This window comes from Rhineura floridana, chromosome 6 (genome assembly GCF_030035675.1).
Source record: "Rhineura floridana isolate rRhiFlo1 chromosome 6, rRhiFlo1.hap2, whole genome shotgun sequence".
Taxonomy (NCBI): domain Eukaryota; kingdom Metazoa; phylum Chordata; class Lepidosauria; order Squamata; family Rhineuridae; genus Rhineura; species Rhineura floridana.
Genome location: NC_084485.1, coordinates 32942311 through 32961934, shown reverse-complemented (window position 1 = coordinate 32961934; position 19624 = coordinate 32942311). Strand labels below are relative to the sequence as shown.

The following is a 19624-nucleotide window of genomic DNA, read 5'->3' as shown; positions in this document are numbered from 1 at the left end:
AAGCCAGGAAGTCTCCTTCGTGCAGGCTGTCTGTAATGGAATGGAGGGATTCCATTTTGAATCTGCGATACTTTACAAAACGGTTAATGAACTTGAGGTCCAATACCGCCCTCCATAAGAGATCTCGTTTGGGCACAGCAAATAGGAGGGAGTACACCTCTTCCGACCTCTCTGCAGTAGGGACTGGCTCTATTGCCGCTATGTCCAAGAGGTGATGTATCGCAGTCTGCATGATGCAATGCCTGGCTGGTGCCCTGGGACAAGGGGAGGGATGAAACTTGTCTGGAGGTATTGCCCAAAACTAAATTGTATATCCATAACAAAAAAGATCTCTGATCCAGGAGATCTGAGTCAGACGTAGCCAAAGTTTGCCAAATAAAAGAAGTCTGCCCCCAACTGGTATTATATTAATACTGTCTGCGCTGTCAAGACCCTCCCCTGTATGATGACGTTGAGGAGCCTCTGCGGCCCTGGTACTGACCTCTACCCGGGAAACGTCGGTTCCAGCCTCCCCTGGAGGAGCGGAAATCATATGTTGGGAACTCACGGCCTCGTCCCCCGGGCCGCGTTCCTCGAAAGGGCTGAGACGTGCGGTACGAAGCGAAACGTCTAAAGGGTCTGCGCTCAATGTTTCTAGCAGTGGCCAAGACAGGCTTTCGAGTGTCCTTAGGGTCAACAAGCACCGCCTTTAGTGCCTCCTCACCGAAAAGTAATGACCCGGCATAAGGTGCCCGTGATAGATTAACTCTGGCAGTAGAGTCAGCCTGCCAGTGACAAAGCCAGAGGGTCCATCGGGCAACAACCTGAGCTGCCATGGCTCGTGCTCCTAGCTGATTCGCGTCCAAGGTGGTGTCGGCTATGAAGGCAGCTGTTTTGCACAATTTTAGTAGCGATCTTCGCAGAGAGACAGGATCTGGATTGGGAACGTCGATGAGGTCGTCCAACCACATCATTGCTGCCCTGGCGAAAATAGAGGCTGAGGTAGATGCACGCATAGAAAAGGCGATGGCCTCATGGGTCTTGTGTAAAGCAAAGTCCAGTCGCCGTTCAGTGGCATCCTTTAAATGAGATTCTCCTTCTCTAGGCAAAAGGGATCTGGAAACTAAGCTGGAAATTGGCTCATCTATGCCGGGGACGGCCAGTCTGGTAGAAAAGTCCGGGGCCAAAGGATAAAGTCTGTCTGCAATGTTATTAAATCGGCGTGCTTGTAAAGGGTGAGACCATTCGTCCTTGGCCAACTTAGCGATGGGGTCTGGCACCGGGAGAAAGTTTTCTACTGGCGTGGGGGATTTCAAGACCCTGGCCCCCTTTAAAGCGGGAGTGGCAGCTGCAGTGGGAGTGGATTGAAGGCCAAGGGTGTTCAACACTCTGCGCGCAAGGGGCTGGTAATCTGAGGCATTGAAGAGGCGATAAGTTGTATCCTGCTCATGTTCTGAATGGTCACTCCATTCGTCTCCTTGGTCTTGCAGCGCGAATGTGGACTCCTCCTCATAAGAGGCGTCATCAATAAACCTGCCCCTGATAATATCAAACGGGTCTGGAGAACCTGGTGGGTTTGTCTCACTGTGTACAAAGTGTTCCCCACTGTGTTGAGGAATAGCAGGAACTTGTGATGGGGACTGTCTCTGAGCGAAAAATGACAGCATGCCCTGAAGTTGTGAGATGAACTCGTGGGACAGCTGCAGACCCGGAGATGTAGATGGTTGCTCTTGGATAGGCGGAAGTGCGGAAGGCCCCACAGGTAGTGAAGAAGAGTGAGCCCCAGATTGGCTGACCGTTGGTTGTACAGGAAAGCCAGGAAAGTCCTCCTCATCAGAGGAAGCAGCAGGAGAATGAAATAGGGTAGTTAATCGTGCATGGTTTGACCCCTCTGGAACTGGAACAGAGACATAGCGGGGCCGCTTGGTTGTGCAGTGGCTGGAAAGATGTTTAGTTTTGGCAGGCGCTTTAGCATGCTTATGTTTGACCGCCTTAGTTGGTTTAGGCTTGGTCATCTGGTTTGTCTCTGGCTGTTGTTTTGGCTTGGTTGCCTGCGTTGTCTCTGGCTGTTCTGCCATCATATACTTTAAAGGGTAGCAGTGCACGGCACACGACTGGGGCAGAATGCACAGACCTGAACAGGCTCAGTACACGGCACACGACTGGGGCAGAATGCACAGACCTGAACAGGCTCAGTACACGGCACACGACTGGGGCAGAATGCACTGGCTGATGGTGAAGTACACTGCCACGATGGGGCAGAATGTACACTATGAACAGTCTCAGTACACGGCCAGAGATGGGGCAGAATGCATGTCCAGATAGCTTGGCACAGTATCCACAGGCTTGGTACAAAGTGGATTAGAATGTAATATTTGCACCAGTACACAGCACACGACTGGGGCAGAATGCAATGGTGAAGAACGTACAGATCAAGCAGCAGTGCGCACTCCCACAGGCTTAGTACACGGCCGCGAGTGGGGCAGAATGTACAATTGGGGGAGCCTGGTTAACAGCCACAGCCTTGAAACAGGAGAGATTCTGTGTACTATAATTCTATCTGCAGCACACCCACACACACAGGGAAGGTAATGTTGAGACTTCAATAACTGCTAGCCACAGCTCAGGGCTAGGCCCGGTGTTAGGTCGGGGGCAAGCAAAATGGCGCCCGTGGAAAGGGCGGGAAAATTATGAAACAAAATGGCGGGCACGTTGTGCAATAACACCTGTAGATCGAGACAGGAGCAAAGGAATAAACTTCAAAAAAGGGGCGGCCGTAAGACGTTCTACAGACCGCGGGGCTGAGAACTTAGGTGCGGTTGTAGAATAAGGCAAGGGAGACTCCACTAATAGAGTCGGTATAAGGGAGAAGACACAGACTGCAGAGACCGCCGCGTCGAGGGATCTAAAGCTGCGAAACGGTCGGGAGGGAAGGGCAGTCCAACGACTAAAATCCTCAACGAGGGAGGAGAGCCGCAGCCGCAGGCTCTTGGAGCTGCCGCCGCAAGCTCCATAAATACTGAGAGCGCCGCCTGATTCGGAGGGAACCGCAGCCGCGGCGTCTCAAAGGGCCGTAGCCTAAAAACTGATCAGCAAAGGAGTGGCGGGGAAATACAGGGAGCTGCAGCCGCAAGCTTCCGTTCGACCGCCGCCAAGGAGAGAAAGAGACCCGCAGCCGCGTGGTCTCTAAAAAGGCCGGTAAAGTAAAAGCGGCGGTGGAGTAAAGGCTGGGGCCGTAAAAGACGGCGGGGAAAGGCAGGGAGCTACAGTCGCAAACTCCCGTCTGACCGCCGCCGAGGAGAGACCTGCAGCTGCGGGGTCTCGAAAAAGCCATTAAGGTAAAGGCTGGGCCCGTAAAAAACGGCGGGGAAGCAGGGGCTGCAGCCGCAAGCTCCCGTGCGACCACCGCCTGGGAGAGAGAGAACCACCGCCGCGGTCTCTCTAAAAAGGCGTTAGGAGAAAAGTTGGGGGTAAAGAGAACGGTCCGGGTAAGGACGAAAAAACTCCCCCGTGATAATCCCCAGAATAACGGCGACACACAATGATTAGACAAGACAGAGGGAAGGGAACAAGAAGTAGACACACAACAAAGGAAAATCCTCCACACTCTGTCACACAATACAAATAACTTATTTAGACACTATGGCAATATATCTTGCATGGACGGAGGCAAGAATGAACTGGGGAGTGGGAGGGGCCTGACACCCCTAGTCTTGACTTCAGAAACATTCTTGCCTTCGGAGGATAGGTGGAGTCACTACCCACTTTGATGGCCTACCTCCTATGGAAAATGGACCAAAGCTTTCTGTATGCAAACTGTAAGGTGAGCTATGAACAACTGAGCTGTGGTCTCTTCTATATAGAGGTGCTGAGCCCTTTTAGGGCTTTAAGATTTACTACTAAATTCAAATATGCACCCATAATAGTATTAGGTTGAATGGAATGGACTGCCTTCAAGTCGATTCCGACTTATGGAGACCCTATGAATAGGGTTTTCATGGTAAGCGGTATTCAGAGGTGGTTTTACCATTGCCTCCTCTGAGGCTGAGAGGCAGTGACTGGCCCAAGGACACCCAGTGAGCTGCATTAGGAGTTGCTAAAACACTTCTAATACCCAACAGTATAAGAGAATTAATGAATTTGAACACCATGCCATGGAACAGTATGAATACCAGTTGATCTGAAGCATTATGAAGACGGTATGCCAGTAAATCTACATGGTACATGTGGTATTGTTAAACCATTGTAAATTATGGAGTCAAATGGTGGGAAGGAACAAAAATTAATCAAGATCCTCTTCCTGTTTTAAGGCAGTATATTTTAAATACTGCCATCCTTAGAGGTCAGCCTATGTCATTTAGATCACTTCACAAGCAGACAATTGAAGTGAAAGGGTCACACCATGCCTCCTGGAAGTGCAGTTTCAGTAACTTAAGTTAAGTGAGTGGAGTCACAGCTTATTAAGGCAAACGATGAAAAACTAAAACAGGATAGGCATATCTGATCTTGAAGAAAATTCTTTAAGAGTCAAACACAGTCAGCAGTGCAAAGTAAAACCCACCCACCAGAAGTTTCTAAGATAAAATTATTTTAGGCACAAGTAAACCTCACCACCTCTCCATCTTCTAACTGTGGCTAAAAGTAGGACAAACCTCAAGTGAAAGCAAGACTATTCCCTTTATTGACCCCCAGAAAGACTCCAAAGATCCATTCAGAAAGTAATATCATATTCTTCAGGTATGTATTCAAACTCTTAAAAAAAAAAAAGTGATTCCCAAGAAGCTCCAAATTCCATCTTGGTAAGAACTCTAGCTCAGTCTCTCTGTTGAGCATTTTGGGAACTGAGGAATATTGGATGAAAAGTTAAATGGGGTTAACTTTTGCTCACCACACGGTGATTGCACAAAGGAAATTAAAATGCCTAAGGGATCTTAAATGGGCACGGAAATGTTGCCTAATTCCTAAGTCAGGGCCAACACTTTCCATCTCAGCAGCAAAAGATCATGATATACAAAGGCAACACAGCAATTCCAGAAGCATGGAACATATATATCTTATATTGTTATGGCTCAGTTTGTTCAACATAACCTGGAAACAGAGTGCTAAAATAAAGCTTGTTTGCAATGCACAAAGGAAGAGCTGCCTATATCTGCAGTGATATTTACAAAAATGCAATATAACTATGTAAAAATGTTGGCTGGTCTTTGAATTCTCTAAGATGAGAATATATGGCATAAGGGAAACAGAAATGCTGTACAGCAAAATAAAGCATTTTGCATTGCAAAGAGACTTAAGACCAGTGAACCCATATCTTGATAACACAGGAGAAAACCCCAACCCCCCAAAATAGATAATGACCTGTTTCAACGCCAAAAGCAGTACTTACAATTGTGGGTTGAGTAGTTGGTATATAGGTGGTGGTCTGTGGTACCTGGACCAGTTTTATAGGCTGGCTGCTTGTCACACCTGTTGCTATCTGCAGAGACAGCACAGGTAACCTCAGTGAAAGGTTCAGCTTTTACATAAATGCCACCTATTTATTATTATCATAGAAACTTGTCAGATGCTTGGCTTGTGTTAAAAATTTGCATCTCAATGAATTCACAGGATACATTTTTGTTAATTACTAAAAGCAAAATTCATAATATGAATGTGAGCAATGTATATAGCTTGATGTTTCAAAAAGGTGTAACAATTACGTGAAAGCAATTTTAAATTTTCAAAGCAGAATATTCCATGGCAGAAATCCTATGCACCTGACCTTTTCTTTGCAAATAATGCCAGATCATAGCAAACACAATGCTTCTACAAGCATGAGAGACTGCTCTTTTAAAAATGTCCTTATTATGCCCTTTTTATCTTTTAAAAATGTCCTTGATACATTTTCTGGTAAGGTTCATCACTTTCTAATGCATTTCAAGCTAAACACTTGTATTGGTCTTACATTTCCCCCCGCTCCTTAAAAACATATTCACAAGTAGGCAAAAAACCTTGTGGTTTAAGAACATACCTATAGCCACAGATGTTTCTATCAAACTTTAAAAAGCAGGGGAATTGGGCAGCTCTAGTGAATGCACCAGGGGAGCAGGAGACCTGACTTCCTCTCTGAGATATTGTACTGTCCTACAAATTGGTCAAAATGCAAACACAATTTGGGTTGGTCTTTCATAGTCCAATCACTTCCTGCGTGGCTTGTAAGAATTTGGTAACGTGCCTCTGAGCATATGGTGAGTGGTGGCAACACCTGCCATCTCCAAAGATGGAGAATAACATTTTTGTATGTTTGTTGGTGTTCTTCTTACTTTGCTTCTTTCCTGTATTACTACTGTTTCTACAGAGAATCTAACCTAGAAAATTATATTTTCTCTCACTATTCATCCTAGAAATCTGTGTCAAATTTATTAATTTCAAAGCCTTTTTATTGGTCAGTGTCATATGACGGTGAAGACAGCCTTTTGTGTTCCAAACTGGAGGTTATGTTCTATTTCAGGTGCATTAACAGTTGAATCTCAAACTGCAGTTTGATGTAAAATTAGACTGATTACAATATGATGCTACTTAAGTAATAAATCTAGCTGTTGGAAAAAACAAACTTGGCCTGCTTAAGATGCATGTTTTCAGCCTGCTATGCTTAAACCACTCCACAGGTGGGCCTGGTCAATTAAAAACATAGAGCACACCTAGAAGTTTGCTAGAATATATTTCACCTCCCACTGTTTTATCTTGTGCAAACTGAGACACTCCTCGTGTCCACTGGAAACTATTCTAAAGAATAGTCAGTGCCATTATTCCACAATTGTTTTTGGAGATCTTTAGTGTTGCAAAGTGTTTCTGGTTTACTATAGGAAATTTCACTAAAATTGCAAAGTAAATCAAACACATTTAAAGGGATTATTTGAACTCTATCCACTGTCTTAATATTGTTGTTTCCTCCCTGCTAAAACAAGATTAGCACAGCACATGTCTTGTTTCTGTTATTTGGGCTGATTGCAGGTGTTGCCACCACTCACCATATGCTCAGAGGCACATTACCAAATTCTTCCAAGCTACACAACAAGTGGATTGGATGGTGAAAGACCAACCCAAATTGTGTTTGCATTTTGACAAATGTGTAAGGCAGTACAATATCTCAGAGAGGTGGTCAGGTCTCCTGCTCCCCTGTACATTCACTACAGCTGCCCAATTTCCCTGCTTTTTAAAGTTTGATAGAAAGATCTGTGGGCTAGACGTACGTTCTTAAACCGCAAGGTTTTTGGTTATTAGTGAATTTCTCTGCTTTTTAATCTGGGAGGTAAGAAATAGGATCCTATGCAAGTTTGCTGAGAATGGATTGATCATTTGCATGCTTATTGAGTTCAATGGGATTTACTCCCCTGCAGTCATGCTCAGGATAGGTGAAACTGACCACAGAGGATGGGGAGGGGAGGAGGAAGAAGGGCAGGGGAGGAGGAAGAAAGAAGAGAGGAGGAAGGAAGAGAGGGGAAGGAGGGAAAAGGCAGGTCTGATCATTTGCATGCTTTTTGAGTTCAATGGGATTTACTCCTGTGCAATCATGCATAGGGTAGGTGAAAGTGACCTGGGGGAGGAGATTGGGTGAGTGGGTACTGGGCTGAGGGGAGTCCCCTTTCCTTTCCTTTCCAAAAGGAAGACATTGTGAACAGTATCATTGTTTTTCAGCGTTTCCCCCACCTTTTTATTCTACAGCAGGCACATGTAGCATCCTATCCACATTTAAACCAAAGCTGTCACTGGCCACATCCACACCAGACCTTTATTTCACTTTAGATAGTCATGGTTTCTCCCAAAGAATCTTGGGAAGTGTAGTTAGTGAAGAGTGCTGAGAGTTGCTAGGAGATGCCCTGTTCCCTTCACAGAGCTTCAATCAGAGGGGTTGACCGTTAAACCACTCTGGCCACTGGAGCTGTCAGGGGAATGAGTGTCCTCTCAGCACCCTTCACAAACTATACTTCCCAGGATTCTTTGGAAGAAACCATGACTGTCGAAAGTGAAATAAATGTCTGGTGTAGGTGTGACCAGGCAAACCAAGCAGCTGTGATTCTGGCTTTTAGAACACTGACAGCTGGTTCTTACTGAGCATGCCCAGGCTTATCATTAATTTAATGCTAAATTTCTTAAATTAATTAAAAATCAGCCAGGCATTTTTTTTTAAACTGCAGAAGATGAAGGTCAGAGTACAGGGCAATAATAGGATTACAGTTACTTTGTGAGCATGTTTGATTTTTAATTACCGGTAATTTCAACAAATTATGAGAACTCTGACAGAAAAAAGTCCAACAGAGGTCTGGATTCTCTCTCTCTCTTTTTACACTTTGAACTCTCAATTCTCTCTGACTGTTTTGTGTATCGCCATAAAAAATTAGATGGTTGTTAAGCAAGCGTTTCTGAGTTCAGGACGATATTTTGTAAGGTTTTGTTTTGAAATGACCTTATGGGAAGCATCAGGATGGCATGGGGGGTATTTTCAATTTAACATTGTGGAATGTGAAAAATCCACGCTGGCTATAGTATACAGCCCCTCTTGTGGCTGTATAATGAAACCTAGGAGCCAACCTAAAATGTTCTGTGAGACAGGTTCACAGAAAGTGTGAGCTCATGAGTACACCATGAGTCCTGTTCTCAAATAACAGCTTGAATGAGACATAATGATAGAATTAAAATACTGGAGAACCAGGAAATACGTTGATTTTTTACTAAACGAAGGAATAAATGAAGGAATAAAATGTCGAATTCCAGTTTATTCATTTATTATTTATTTATTTAATTTGTATCCCGTCCTTTCTCGCAGCAGGAGCCCAGGGCAGTGAACAAAGCACCAAAAAAACTTTAAAACTTCATAAAAACAGATCTTAAAATACATTAATAGAAAACAGCATTAAAAACAATTAAAAACACAACCACCTTAAAAAAGGGTTAAAAACATTATTAAAAAACATATTAAACAATTCTGACACAGATGCAGACTAGGATAGGTCTCAACTTAAAAGGCTTGTTAAAGAGTTCTTTAATTAATTAAGAATTCTTAATAAAGATATTGGTTTAATTAATTATGGGTGCTAGCAATGGTTATTAACTTACCTGATTATAAATCATATTCTAATCCGCAAAAACTGAAAAACATTAATCGATGCATATAAGAATATACATGGCTCCTACTGGGAGCAAGGGCGGGATATAAATCTAATAAATAAGTAATAAAATAAAATGTATCCAAGGATGGTTTACATATTCAAATGTCTGCCAGTTCTGCAGAAGAGTTAAGGTACAGGATTACGTAAGGATGTGGTAATTTGAGGAACAGTTTCAAACATGGGCTTTGGGAGCATGGCAACAGAACTGGGGTATGTTGTATAAGTAGCTCTACACAGCATAAGCAATCTGCCTTTCAAAAGGCCTAGATTAGAGAAAGGCTGATGGTCACTCATGCACCCGCAGCAGTTGACTCAGTTACAGTGTAGCAGAAAACTGCATGAAACTTCATTAGGCCAAGGCATGACAGATGAGGCAGCATAGTGCTACCCTGTTGATTCTTCTTGAATGCCACTCAGATATCGATACCATTGGCCATGGAATCCTCCTGGATTGACTCTGAGTTGGAGCACTCTTTTACAGTGGTTCCACTCCCACCTGCAGAGTCATTTCCAGACAACAGCACTGGGAGACTACTGCTAGGACTCAGGGCATTTATGCTATGGAGTCCTACAAGGCTCCATCTTATCCCCCATGCAGTTCAGTATCTATATGATGCTGCTGGGAGCAGTCATCCATGGATTTGGGGCATGGTGTCATTAGTAGGCTGAGGATATGAATATCTATCTCTCCATTACATCTGAACCAGGAAAGGCTGTGCTGGTACTGAGTCAGTGTCTGGACAAGGGTCAATAAACTGAAATTGATAGTTCTCTAGTCCAGGAATTTGGAAGCTTTGTTCTGGGTGGGGTAACATTCCTCCTGGAGCAGGTTTGTAGACTGGGGGTATTTCCTGATACTAAAGAGTCAGTTGATGCACAGGTGGCCTTGGTGATGAGGGGGATGCCAATGCCCAGCTCTGGCTGTTCCTGGACTGAGATAATTTGGCCTCATAGATCCATGCTCTGATAACCTCCTGTAAAGATTAATGCAATGTGCTTTACACGATGTTGCCCTTGAAAACAGGGTGGAGGCTGCAGATGGTATATAAAGTGGCATCTCAAAGGCTGAGTGAAGACATTTTGGTCCCTTCCCTTAAGAAATAACTCAATAAGAATAAATAAAAAGGTCCAAAACATCTTTTAATTCTAACCATCCCTCAAGAAAGCTAAAAGGAAACAGTAATTCAGTGTTTTGCACAAATTCTACACGAACATGGTATGCAGTAGGAAAGGGAATACTTACTGTAACACTCTCCTTGCTCTTTTCAACAGCTGCCTCTTTTTCTTTTGGAGTACTGGTGGTTTCTGCAGGTGCTGGCTGTGCACTGGAGGTAGGCTGGGATGATTTATTTAATGATTCTGTGCTAATTTCAGTATCAGTTTCTTGTTGTGTTGCAGTGGCTAAAACGAAAACAAATGGAATTTAAAACAGTATCATTGGATGATGTTCACTCACAAATAGGTTAAAAAGAAGATAAACAGTTTAACTGTAACTGGAGTAGATTACCTGACTGCGTGCAGGACTTCATATGTTCTGGCCAATGGGCTTGCTGGCAAGGGTAGTCACAGTAGCTGGTATTCCAACAACAATAGAAAATTGCTTCTTTTTTGCAGTTAGCACACCACTGCTTCTTTTTGGTTTCATCCACAGCTTGCTGCTTTTCAAGTTCCAGTTGCTTCTTCACTTCAGCAATCAAGCGATCTCTTTCCTGTTCTAAACTCTGACGCATTTCAGCCATTGTGAGTTCTAGTCAACAGATGGACAGCATATAGTCAACAGTAGGTCCAAATGGTGAATTAGAAATTGACGTTTTAGCTCTAGGTGTATTTGTGACTTCTGGATCCAAAACAGCCAACAACTTTATGCTGTAACTGTAAATGCAACATTAAGACATATCTAGCTATCTTTCTGGTAATTATTAGGTCTACTTACCATCAAATTTACAGTATAACTTGCTTTCTAGATTTTAAAAAGAATATGTATGTTTCCATTCTTGTAACTGAGAACATTTTTAAATTGTGGTTCAGGAAATAATATTGAATTCTATATTAATATTCTGACTGACTATGCATGTGAGGAACAGTCTAGGACAGCATGTCCCATCACATTTCTGTTCTCTGTCTTGAGGACAATTTGTACTATCCCAGAGCATCTGAGATACTGCCTATAAAATATAAGTGGCAACAATAATATTTTGAACTGCATTTTCATACCCAGATTGTGTTTCATTTCTGAAAGTTCCTGCTGATGTAACCACTGAAGCTTCTCTATTTCAATTCTCAAACGACGAATCTGAGGTATTAAAAGAAATAATTAGGTTGCTCAATTTAATTTTTTTTTTATCAAACATATGAACTTTAATAGATCTAATCTGTGCAAGTCTGCACATGAACAAAACTATTCTGAAGGGGAAAAAGCACACTTGCATTTCAGACAATAAACTTCTATCACAATCTCAAAGGAGGCATTAAAAATAATTACCAATTTTTATAACCCACGGCCCAAGTAATTAATCAGGGACAACCCTTTAATGATACCAGGAAATCTATATATGAAAAAATATGAGCCCTTAAGGGGAAATGTTCCTAGCAGAATTTAAAAAGGGACGTCCTATATGAGGAACTTTTAAATAAATGTTTTGTACAGTCTGTTGTAAACGGACCAAGGTTAATATTATTTTCACCATACCAAATACTGGATGGCAAAAATAATGTGCTCCAACTGATCTAATTTTCATTTTACTATTGTTAAATGTTTAAACAATGTTTCATTTTATGTTGTAAGCTGCCATGAAAATGTTTTGTTACAGGGCAGTCTATAAATGTAGTAAATAAATAAAAACTTAGAACAATTGACTTCAAGGAAAAACATCTCTGAACGTGACATTTTTAAAGAGATGAAGCTTTTCTGTTGCTGCCACATCACGATGAACAAACCTCAGTAAAATCATAAATTGCCCACACAACTCTGAGTAACATAGGCATCATGCACCTCACTCTCTCCCCTGGAATGGGCATGAGAGAGGGGTTGATGTGCACAAATAACAGGAAAGACAAGATGAGAAATAGGATCTCCTTTGCCCCATAACTGCCTTCCTGCTTGTCATGCCTCATGATAAATATCAGCTCTCTCAACACAAAAGCAAATCTGCACAATGTATTCACCAAACAAATTGAGGTGGTGATATTGGTGCCATTCACACATAATGCTAAACAAAGATTTAGCACTATGTGCACAAGCTAGAATGAGTTCCCAGACTCATGTGCTCCCCCAGGACTTCTGTAGCAACAATTAAAACAAACTGCTTAGTTCAGGTTCACAAATCTATGGCTTGAAGTTGGCTTGATTAGAAACTGACCAAAGTTTGTTTTAAATCACAATCTCTGGCTCATATCTAATACTAACGCAAGATTTTTTGAAACTAAATGCTGCAGAAGTCCTTCTCAGGGAAAGGGGTAATATGTGAGCTCAAGACTTCACTCAGGCTTGTTCTATCTCATAAACAAAGCACCAACCCATGGTTTAAGCATTGCATGCAAACCAGCCCATTGTCAACTGAATATATCAAAACTGGACCCAAGATATTTTGTTTGTGTAAACAAGCCATAGAAGGCTTTTTAGAGTTAGGTTGGGAAGTCCTGAAGGAGAATCCTAGAATAGCTAGTTTGTCATGCATTACAGGATGTAATGCTATTGTATTGTCATCTGGCACAGTAGTAACAGTTTTTTAGCAAGAATTACCTAGTTAAGCTACATGTTTCTCTCTTTTGCAGCATCCAGCTAGTAGCTGTTACAATAGTTGGTAAAAGATCAGACAGAGTATAGAACTCAAATACAACTCTGCAGAATACTTAAAAGGCAGATTTCTGCATACAGTATTTGTAAAATGATTTAATTTTTTTTAAAAAAAGAAATGCAACTTGCTGATGGCAATAGACACTGACCTCAGCAATTGTGCTTCCAGTTGTATTTTTTGAAAGGTCATTGTATATTTCTGTCATTGTTCCTTTTATTGCATCCATCATCTGTTAAAAAAAAGTTTATTAAGGAATTAAAAGTTATCTTGCTTTTATAATTTATTTTGGGCAAGTTCTTTAATTTTTCTTAGGTAAGGTATGATAAAAATGACTGCCTTGTTTCACTTTGAGTGGATTTTGTAAATTTTATACTAATAGTTCTCCATCTTGGATAAAATTATAAAAAGAACCCAGCAAATACTGCATCTTAAATCAAGTTAATATTATCTTGGCCCCTGGGATTCATCCAATAGTCACGCAATGAACAAGCAAACTGGAGATCCTGCATTTGGTCAGCTTCTGAGGTCAGCTTCTAATATCATTATGGGTAAAATGCCAGGAATCAAATAACAAGAGGAGAGGCCATCAGAGTCATTATACATTACTGCATGTAACTGAATTATACATGTTTTGGGGTTGTGTCTGTGTGTGCTTCAGACAACCATCTGCTGGGGTGCCAAGTGCCATGGTTAAACCACTTCAAAATATATTTAGTTTGGTAGCCAATCATTGGGATGCTCAGACAAGTGGTGAGTTCATGGTTCACTATTTCGTTATTCAAGCTGAATTTCAGGTCTCTCCCAGGTGGTGTTAAATTACTATATTGCTGTGTATCTGTAATGCACCAGAGCATTCAAATCAGCAGTTGCCATGTCAAAACATAATTCCATGTTGGCATTACACCAGTAAGATCTCAAAATGACAATCAGAATCTAACCTTAATTGCTTGCCTACATCAGACAGCATTGAAACGTTTTGGATAAGGGTTTACTTTTCTTTTTAGCCCTAATTTATGAGCTGAGAGTCTGAAATGCAGCACCCTGGGAATCTTTTCACAATTCTGTTTCTGACGCAGAGTAAGATGCTAGCATTCATAAGGTAGTAAAATGAATCAAGATCCTTACAGGACTGAGATGGCAGAAGAACTGCATGCACTTAAACATTTATACTAGTCATTTGTACTAGTCATTGCATCCAAATCACTGAGCAGTTTAGTTAAAATGACCAGATACCTCTGTTACTCCCCAGCAGCAGAGCATTAAGGCTACTCTGGACAATGACAGAAGGAATTTCTTAGTTTTGATTTTTTGGTATACCACAATATCTTCTTATTTCATGCTTGTTTTTTTATCACTGATTAAGGTTATATTTAGAACTCTCCCTAAATCTGTAGCTTAATTAAAGACAACTGGGTTGTGAAATATTGTTACACCAACAGAATCCAGAATAGCTTCTTGAAATGGCGAGAAGGGAGGGGATAAAGACTCAAATGTACATTGCAAACATTTGAAGAACTACCCTCAAATGGTTCATTTCAGCACACAGAAACAATAAGGAACCCTAATCATGTTTCAACTATATATTTTAAAATCAACACTTCAAAAAAGATCAGGAGTTCCTTTTATTTCATGAACAAAAATAGGATTACTTACTTGTCATCATTGTTCTTCCAGCTGTGCTGCCCCTGTGTAGTCCCACTAGTGGTGTTATGGTACGCCAGCTGTAACACATGGGGAAACTTTCACAGCAGCATTTTAAACTGGCTAGCTATGCACCTAAGGTTGATGTTCAATGAAGCACCTATTTACAGCCTTGCCCACTCAGTTCTCATCCTTGCCACCTCTCATTTGTCCAACTTGAAGGAGTTCAGGTGGTACCCAGGCAAGAAAGGTTTGGCTGAGAAATGCTGACTTGCCCAAGGCCAAACAGTGAACTGAATGACTTAGAAGTGATTTGAAATCTAGTTCAAATCCATAGTTCTTTCCACTACACCACACTTTGTCACCAAGGAATGTATGCTATTGACCAACTATATGGCAATGTAGTGGAAAGAAGCAATTCTTTTAATTTGTCACCTCACTGTCATCCTGCCTTGTAGCAGCCACTTCTGTAGTTAATTTGTCAAATCATCAATAAGATACTCGAGTTGGACTACAATATCTATAAACCTGAAAACTGGTGTGAAGGTAGGGATTCTACAGAAAATATAATTATCAGCAGCAGCAGTTCACTGTAGAGGATGTTTAAATCTGACTGCAATGAATAGGTCTTTAATAGTTTGCCTAACTGTACCTGGAGATACTGGGGATTGAACCTGGAACCATCTGCATGGAAAGCATGTGCTTGACTACTGAGTTACACAGATAAGCGCAGGGTGAAATGTGATTTGATTACAAGAGCAGTTTTAAATGCTTCACAGAATACTAATGGCGGAAAGGTAAAGGTGAGAGGGTGTATATATATATTATTTCTCTCACTCATATACACAGAGGGTGTAGCAAGTCTCAATCAGGGTGAAGGAATGCAAGGCTAGGCTTTCCAGCCCTGCCAAAAAATAATGGGAGCATCAACTCACATTCTCCAAACACTAGCTAACATGTGTGCACTAGCCTCAAGCCTCTGGGGTGTCCTGCCAGCCAAAGGTGGGTCACACCTTGCTCACGTCTCCCACTAATAACAGAATAGTTGGCTCAGAAAAGACAACCTCTATCCCCATCTCACCACCAAAGGCTCCATGTCTGTTTGGGAGCCATATCTGGCAACCATGCCTCCTTGCCAAAGGAATCAATAGCTGGAAGCATTTGCCAAAAGCTGATGACTTGCCCAAGCAAGACCCTCTTGGTCTTATGACCTACCACTTGCTTGGCAGGCAAATGTAACAGCTTCCTCTAATGCCACAAACTCCTACAGCTCTGCTACTCCCATACAGAATGGAAAAGCAAATGCTACACCCAATGGGCCTCAATTCCAATTGCTTCTATAGAGATAGGTGGCAATGGTCCCTTTTGAAGTTGTCTGCAAGACCACTCTGTCCCAAGAAGTGCTAGATTTAAGAATGTCATTATGATCATTGCTCTTCATACAGACGTAGAAAATACTTAACCCAAAATATTTGAACAGAAAACCAAAACATTCTCCCTTGTAGCCCCTTATGCTAGAACACCTATGACGGTGCCAACTCAACATCTTCCTTCAACCCCCTCTGCAAAGGCCACCTTTTCTATTAAGCCTTTGGCTCTAATCCTTAGTCCTCATCTCCAACTGGAATGAAGCTTAAGAACATGAACCTGTATTTAATTGTATTCATTCCTTTTCTCTACTTTTGTCCCACAGTTCAAACAGAGGTCGTAAACTCTTTGGGACAATCACTTGTTTTTGTTTTGCTAATTTTATTCTAATGCACATTACTGACACTACTAAAAACAAACCCACGCTAAGTAGAAATAAGCTTTGTCAAAGATCATCGATAACTTCAATGATAATAGTGATAAAATTATGATGTGCACAAATGTATCCATATATGTTTTGTTAATAACTTTTATCTATAAATGAAGATTTCTGGGAGGAAGGGTGGAATAGAAACTTAATAAATAATAAGATGTATCCATAAATATATGTTAACCATGCATACATTTGGGGCTGTTGATTTATCTTTTTCCTCCATCCTTGTCCCAAATCCCAAGCGTCTGTTGTTGGAAAACAAGGGCAGGAAAAGTTATAGTGCTTCTAGCTACACATGAGCAGCCAGTTTAAAATATTGCTGTAAAGGTTCTCCCATATGTTCAAAGGTTAATCTTATCCATGTGACAGCATGGGAATAATAGCTCAGAAGAGTGGATAATCTGCTCTGTTGCACATTAGCAAGTGCATTAAAGTAAAACCTCTAAGAAAACGTTTTTTAAAAACAAAAAACTTACTTTACTAGTATACTTAGCAATATCTGCAGCCACATCTGCTGAAGCTGTTGCAATTGGCAAGTCTGTACTAACTGAAGATGAAAGTGTACTTGCTGATCCAGAACTGGTTACTATAGAAACAGGTTGGGTGCTTGTAACCAAGGTAATGGTTGACGTTGAAGTACTCTGAGTAATTTCCTTTTGCTGTACAGCTATGGATACAAAACAAATTCACAAGTGAATCACTGTATATTTCAATGCAGTTGAAATATTAAAAACAGGCGAATTCCTTGCTAAATAAGTTTAGTAACCTTTATGCTCAATCCTAAACATTTGTATTGGTGTATCTGTGTATGATGCTGCTATGATATTTCTTGCAGTAGTGATAGATCTTACTAAGGAACATTATGCTGGCATAGCTGTTTGTGCATGCTGGGGCAGAAAACATTAGAACTAAGCAGTTAAGGACTCTTAAGGCCATTTTTAGTGAGTGTCCCTGCTAATTTTACCAACTTGTCACAAAGTAGTGAGCAACCTTCCAAGTTCTTTGGAACTCCTCTTCAGCTGGATGTTAAGCAAAATGGACCATTGGTCTCACCTGAAGGGTGATTTTCATATGAGTACGGCCCTCACTGCGGGTTATGGTTCCACCTATCGTGCGAAGGCAAGAATGTTTTTGAAGTCAAGACTAGGGGCGTCAGGCCCCTCCCACTCTCCAGTTCATTCGCAGCGAGTCTAAAGAGAAATATCTAAAAACACAAGAACAAGGCCAACAGGCCTGCCAGCAGTAAAATAACACAAGAATACATTCATAATAATGTGACTCCAACATAGCGAGATAACAGAACTAGCAGTCTTGACTTCACTAGAAAATTTAAATATAATAGCGTAACAGTAATATATAACACATTAGAAAATATCTAGGCATCCTCCAACTGGGAGGGTCGTGAGGGCCGTACTCATATGAAAATCACCCTTCAGGTGAGACCAATGGTCCATTTTCCATATGAGTCCAGCCCTCACTGCGGGATGTACCAAAGCAGCCCATACAGGGAGGGACCACCCACATGCTAATCCTCATTAAGAACCTGTTGCAACACTCGTCTGCCACAAGAGGCGTCAGCAGAGGCATAGCGATCTATTTTATAATGCCTTATAAACGAGTGTGGGGTAGACCAAACGGCAGCCCTGCAAATATCAGCAACAGGAGCATTAGTAGCAAAAGCAGCCAAAGTGGCAGCTGACCTAGTAGAATGAGCTGTTATACTAGCTGGAACTGGCAGCTTAAGGGACTCATATGCTAAGGTAATACATGCCCTTAACCAACGGGACAAGGTCGCATTGCTTACTTTATGCCCCATAGACCTCGGATGAAAGGATACAAACAGAGACTCCGTTCGTCGAATCTCCTGGGTCCTAGACAGGTAAGTCTTGAGAGCCCTCCGAACATCCAACGAATGCCAAGCCTTCTCTAGAGGATGAGTGGGGTTCGGGCAAAACGAAGGAAGCACAATGTCCTGATTGCAATGAAAAACCGAATTGATCTTGGGACGGAAGGAAGGATCAGTTTTCAGCACAACAGAGTCCTTGTGAAAGACACAGAGATGGCGGGCAGAAGACAATGCGCCCTGTTCCGAAACCTGTCTGGCAGAAGTGATGGCGATCAGGAACAAGACCTTGAAGGACAGTAGGCGTAGAGGCACAGTCCTAATGGGTTCAAATGGAGGGCGTTGTAAAGCTTGGAGGACCTTGGACAGACTCCATGAGGGAAAACGGTGAACTACGGCCGGTGAACGTAAAGCAATGCCTCTGAGGAAGCGTTTAATGAATGGATGTGACGAAATAGGAGCACCAGTAGAGGACACTGAGAGAACAGACGACAGAGTGGACGCATGTCGACGTAGAGTGTTGGGTCTGAGTCCCTTCATAAAGCCGCTATGGAGATATTGCAGCACCTGATGCATAGTGGCCTGGGACGGATCGCAGTGGTGAGACTGGCACCACTTGGAGAAGGCCACCCAAGTATGTTGATAAATACAGGTGGTAGATGGTCGTCTTGAGGCTAAGATAATCTCAATAACAGCGTCAGACAGGCCAGCCGACTTCAAATGTCCCCGTTCAAACGCCACGCTGTTAGATTGAGCCAAGTGGGGTCCTGATGCCATACTGGACCCTGGGAGAGAAGATCTGGCCTGACTGGCAGTGTCCAAGGATCCATCACCGACATTGCAAGAAGATCCGAGAACCACGGTCGGCGTGGCCAATATGGTGCTATGAGAACCAACTGTGCCCTCTCGCTCCGCGCCTTCCGCAGTGTTTTGGCTAACAGCGGTATGGGAGGGAAGGCGTACAAAAGACCGTCTGGCCACGGTATGGACAGAGCATCCACTGCTTCCGCTGCTGTGTCCAGGTATCTGGCAAAGTACCTGGGAAGCTGGTAATTGCGACTGGAAGCAAACAAGTCGATTGAGAAGACGCCGAACCGACGCTGGAGACGCTGGAATATGGTCGGATGAAGTTTCCATTCTCCCAGAATGATCTGTTGTCTGCTGAGCCAGTCTGCTGTCACATTCCAAATCCCTCTGAGATGCTCTGCTTTTAGGGATTGTAGATGTTGTTCTGCCCAGACGAAGATGAGGGAAGCTAGGTCCTGCAGAGGACGGGACCTGGTGCCCCCCTGTCTGTTCAAATGTGATTTTACACACGTGTTGTCCATTCGAATGAGGACATGGTCCAAAGGGAACAGAGACTGAAAATGAAGTAGAGCTAGGTGGACCGCCTTGAGCTCCAGCCAATTGATGT

General features: G+C 42.4%; 1 protein-coding gene across 17 annotated transcripts in view; it reads right to left on the bottom strand.

The window, feature by feature from the left end:
* ZMYND8 (zinc finger MYND-type containing 8) overlaps positions 1 to 19624 on the bottom strand; it is a 167879-nt gene that overhangs the window by 10312 nt on the left and 137943 nt on the right. For 16 of the 17 annotated variants that reach the window (XR_009763400.1, XR_009763399.1, XR_009763401.1 and 13 more), the window contains 6 exons: positions 16844 to 17034; positions 13074 to 13154; positions 11343 to 11421; positions 10636 to 10875; positions 10372 to 10529; positions 5366 to 5455 (listed from right to left, as the gene is read on the bottom strand). Coding sequence is in view for 2 of the 17 variants with exons in the window: in XM_061631383.1 (XP_061487367.1) it covers positions 5366 to 5455; positions 10372 to 10529; positions 10636 to 10875; positions 11343 to 11421; positions 13074 to 13154; positions 16844 to 17034 (839 nt within the window). In the remaining 15 variants the exon portion in view is untranslated. Of the gene's footprint in view, positions 1 to 5365; positions 5456 to 10371; positions 10530 to 10635; positions 10876 to 11342; positions 11422 to 13073; positions 13155 to 14578; positions 14647 to 16843; positions 17035 to 19624 lie in introns of those variants that run through there. The other variant, XM_061631385.1, reaches the window with a different exon arrangement.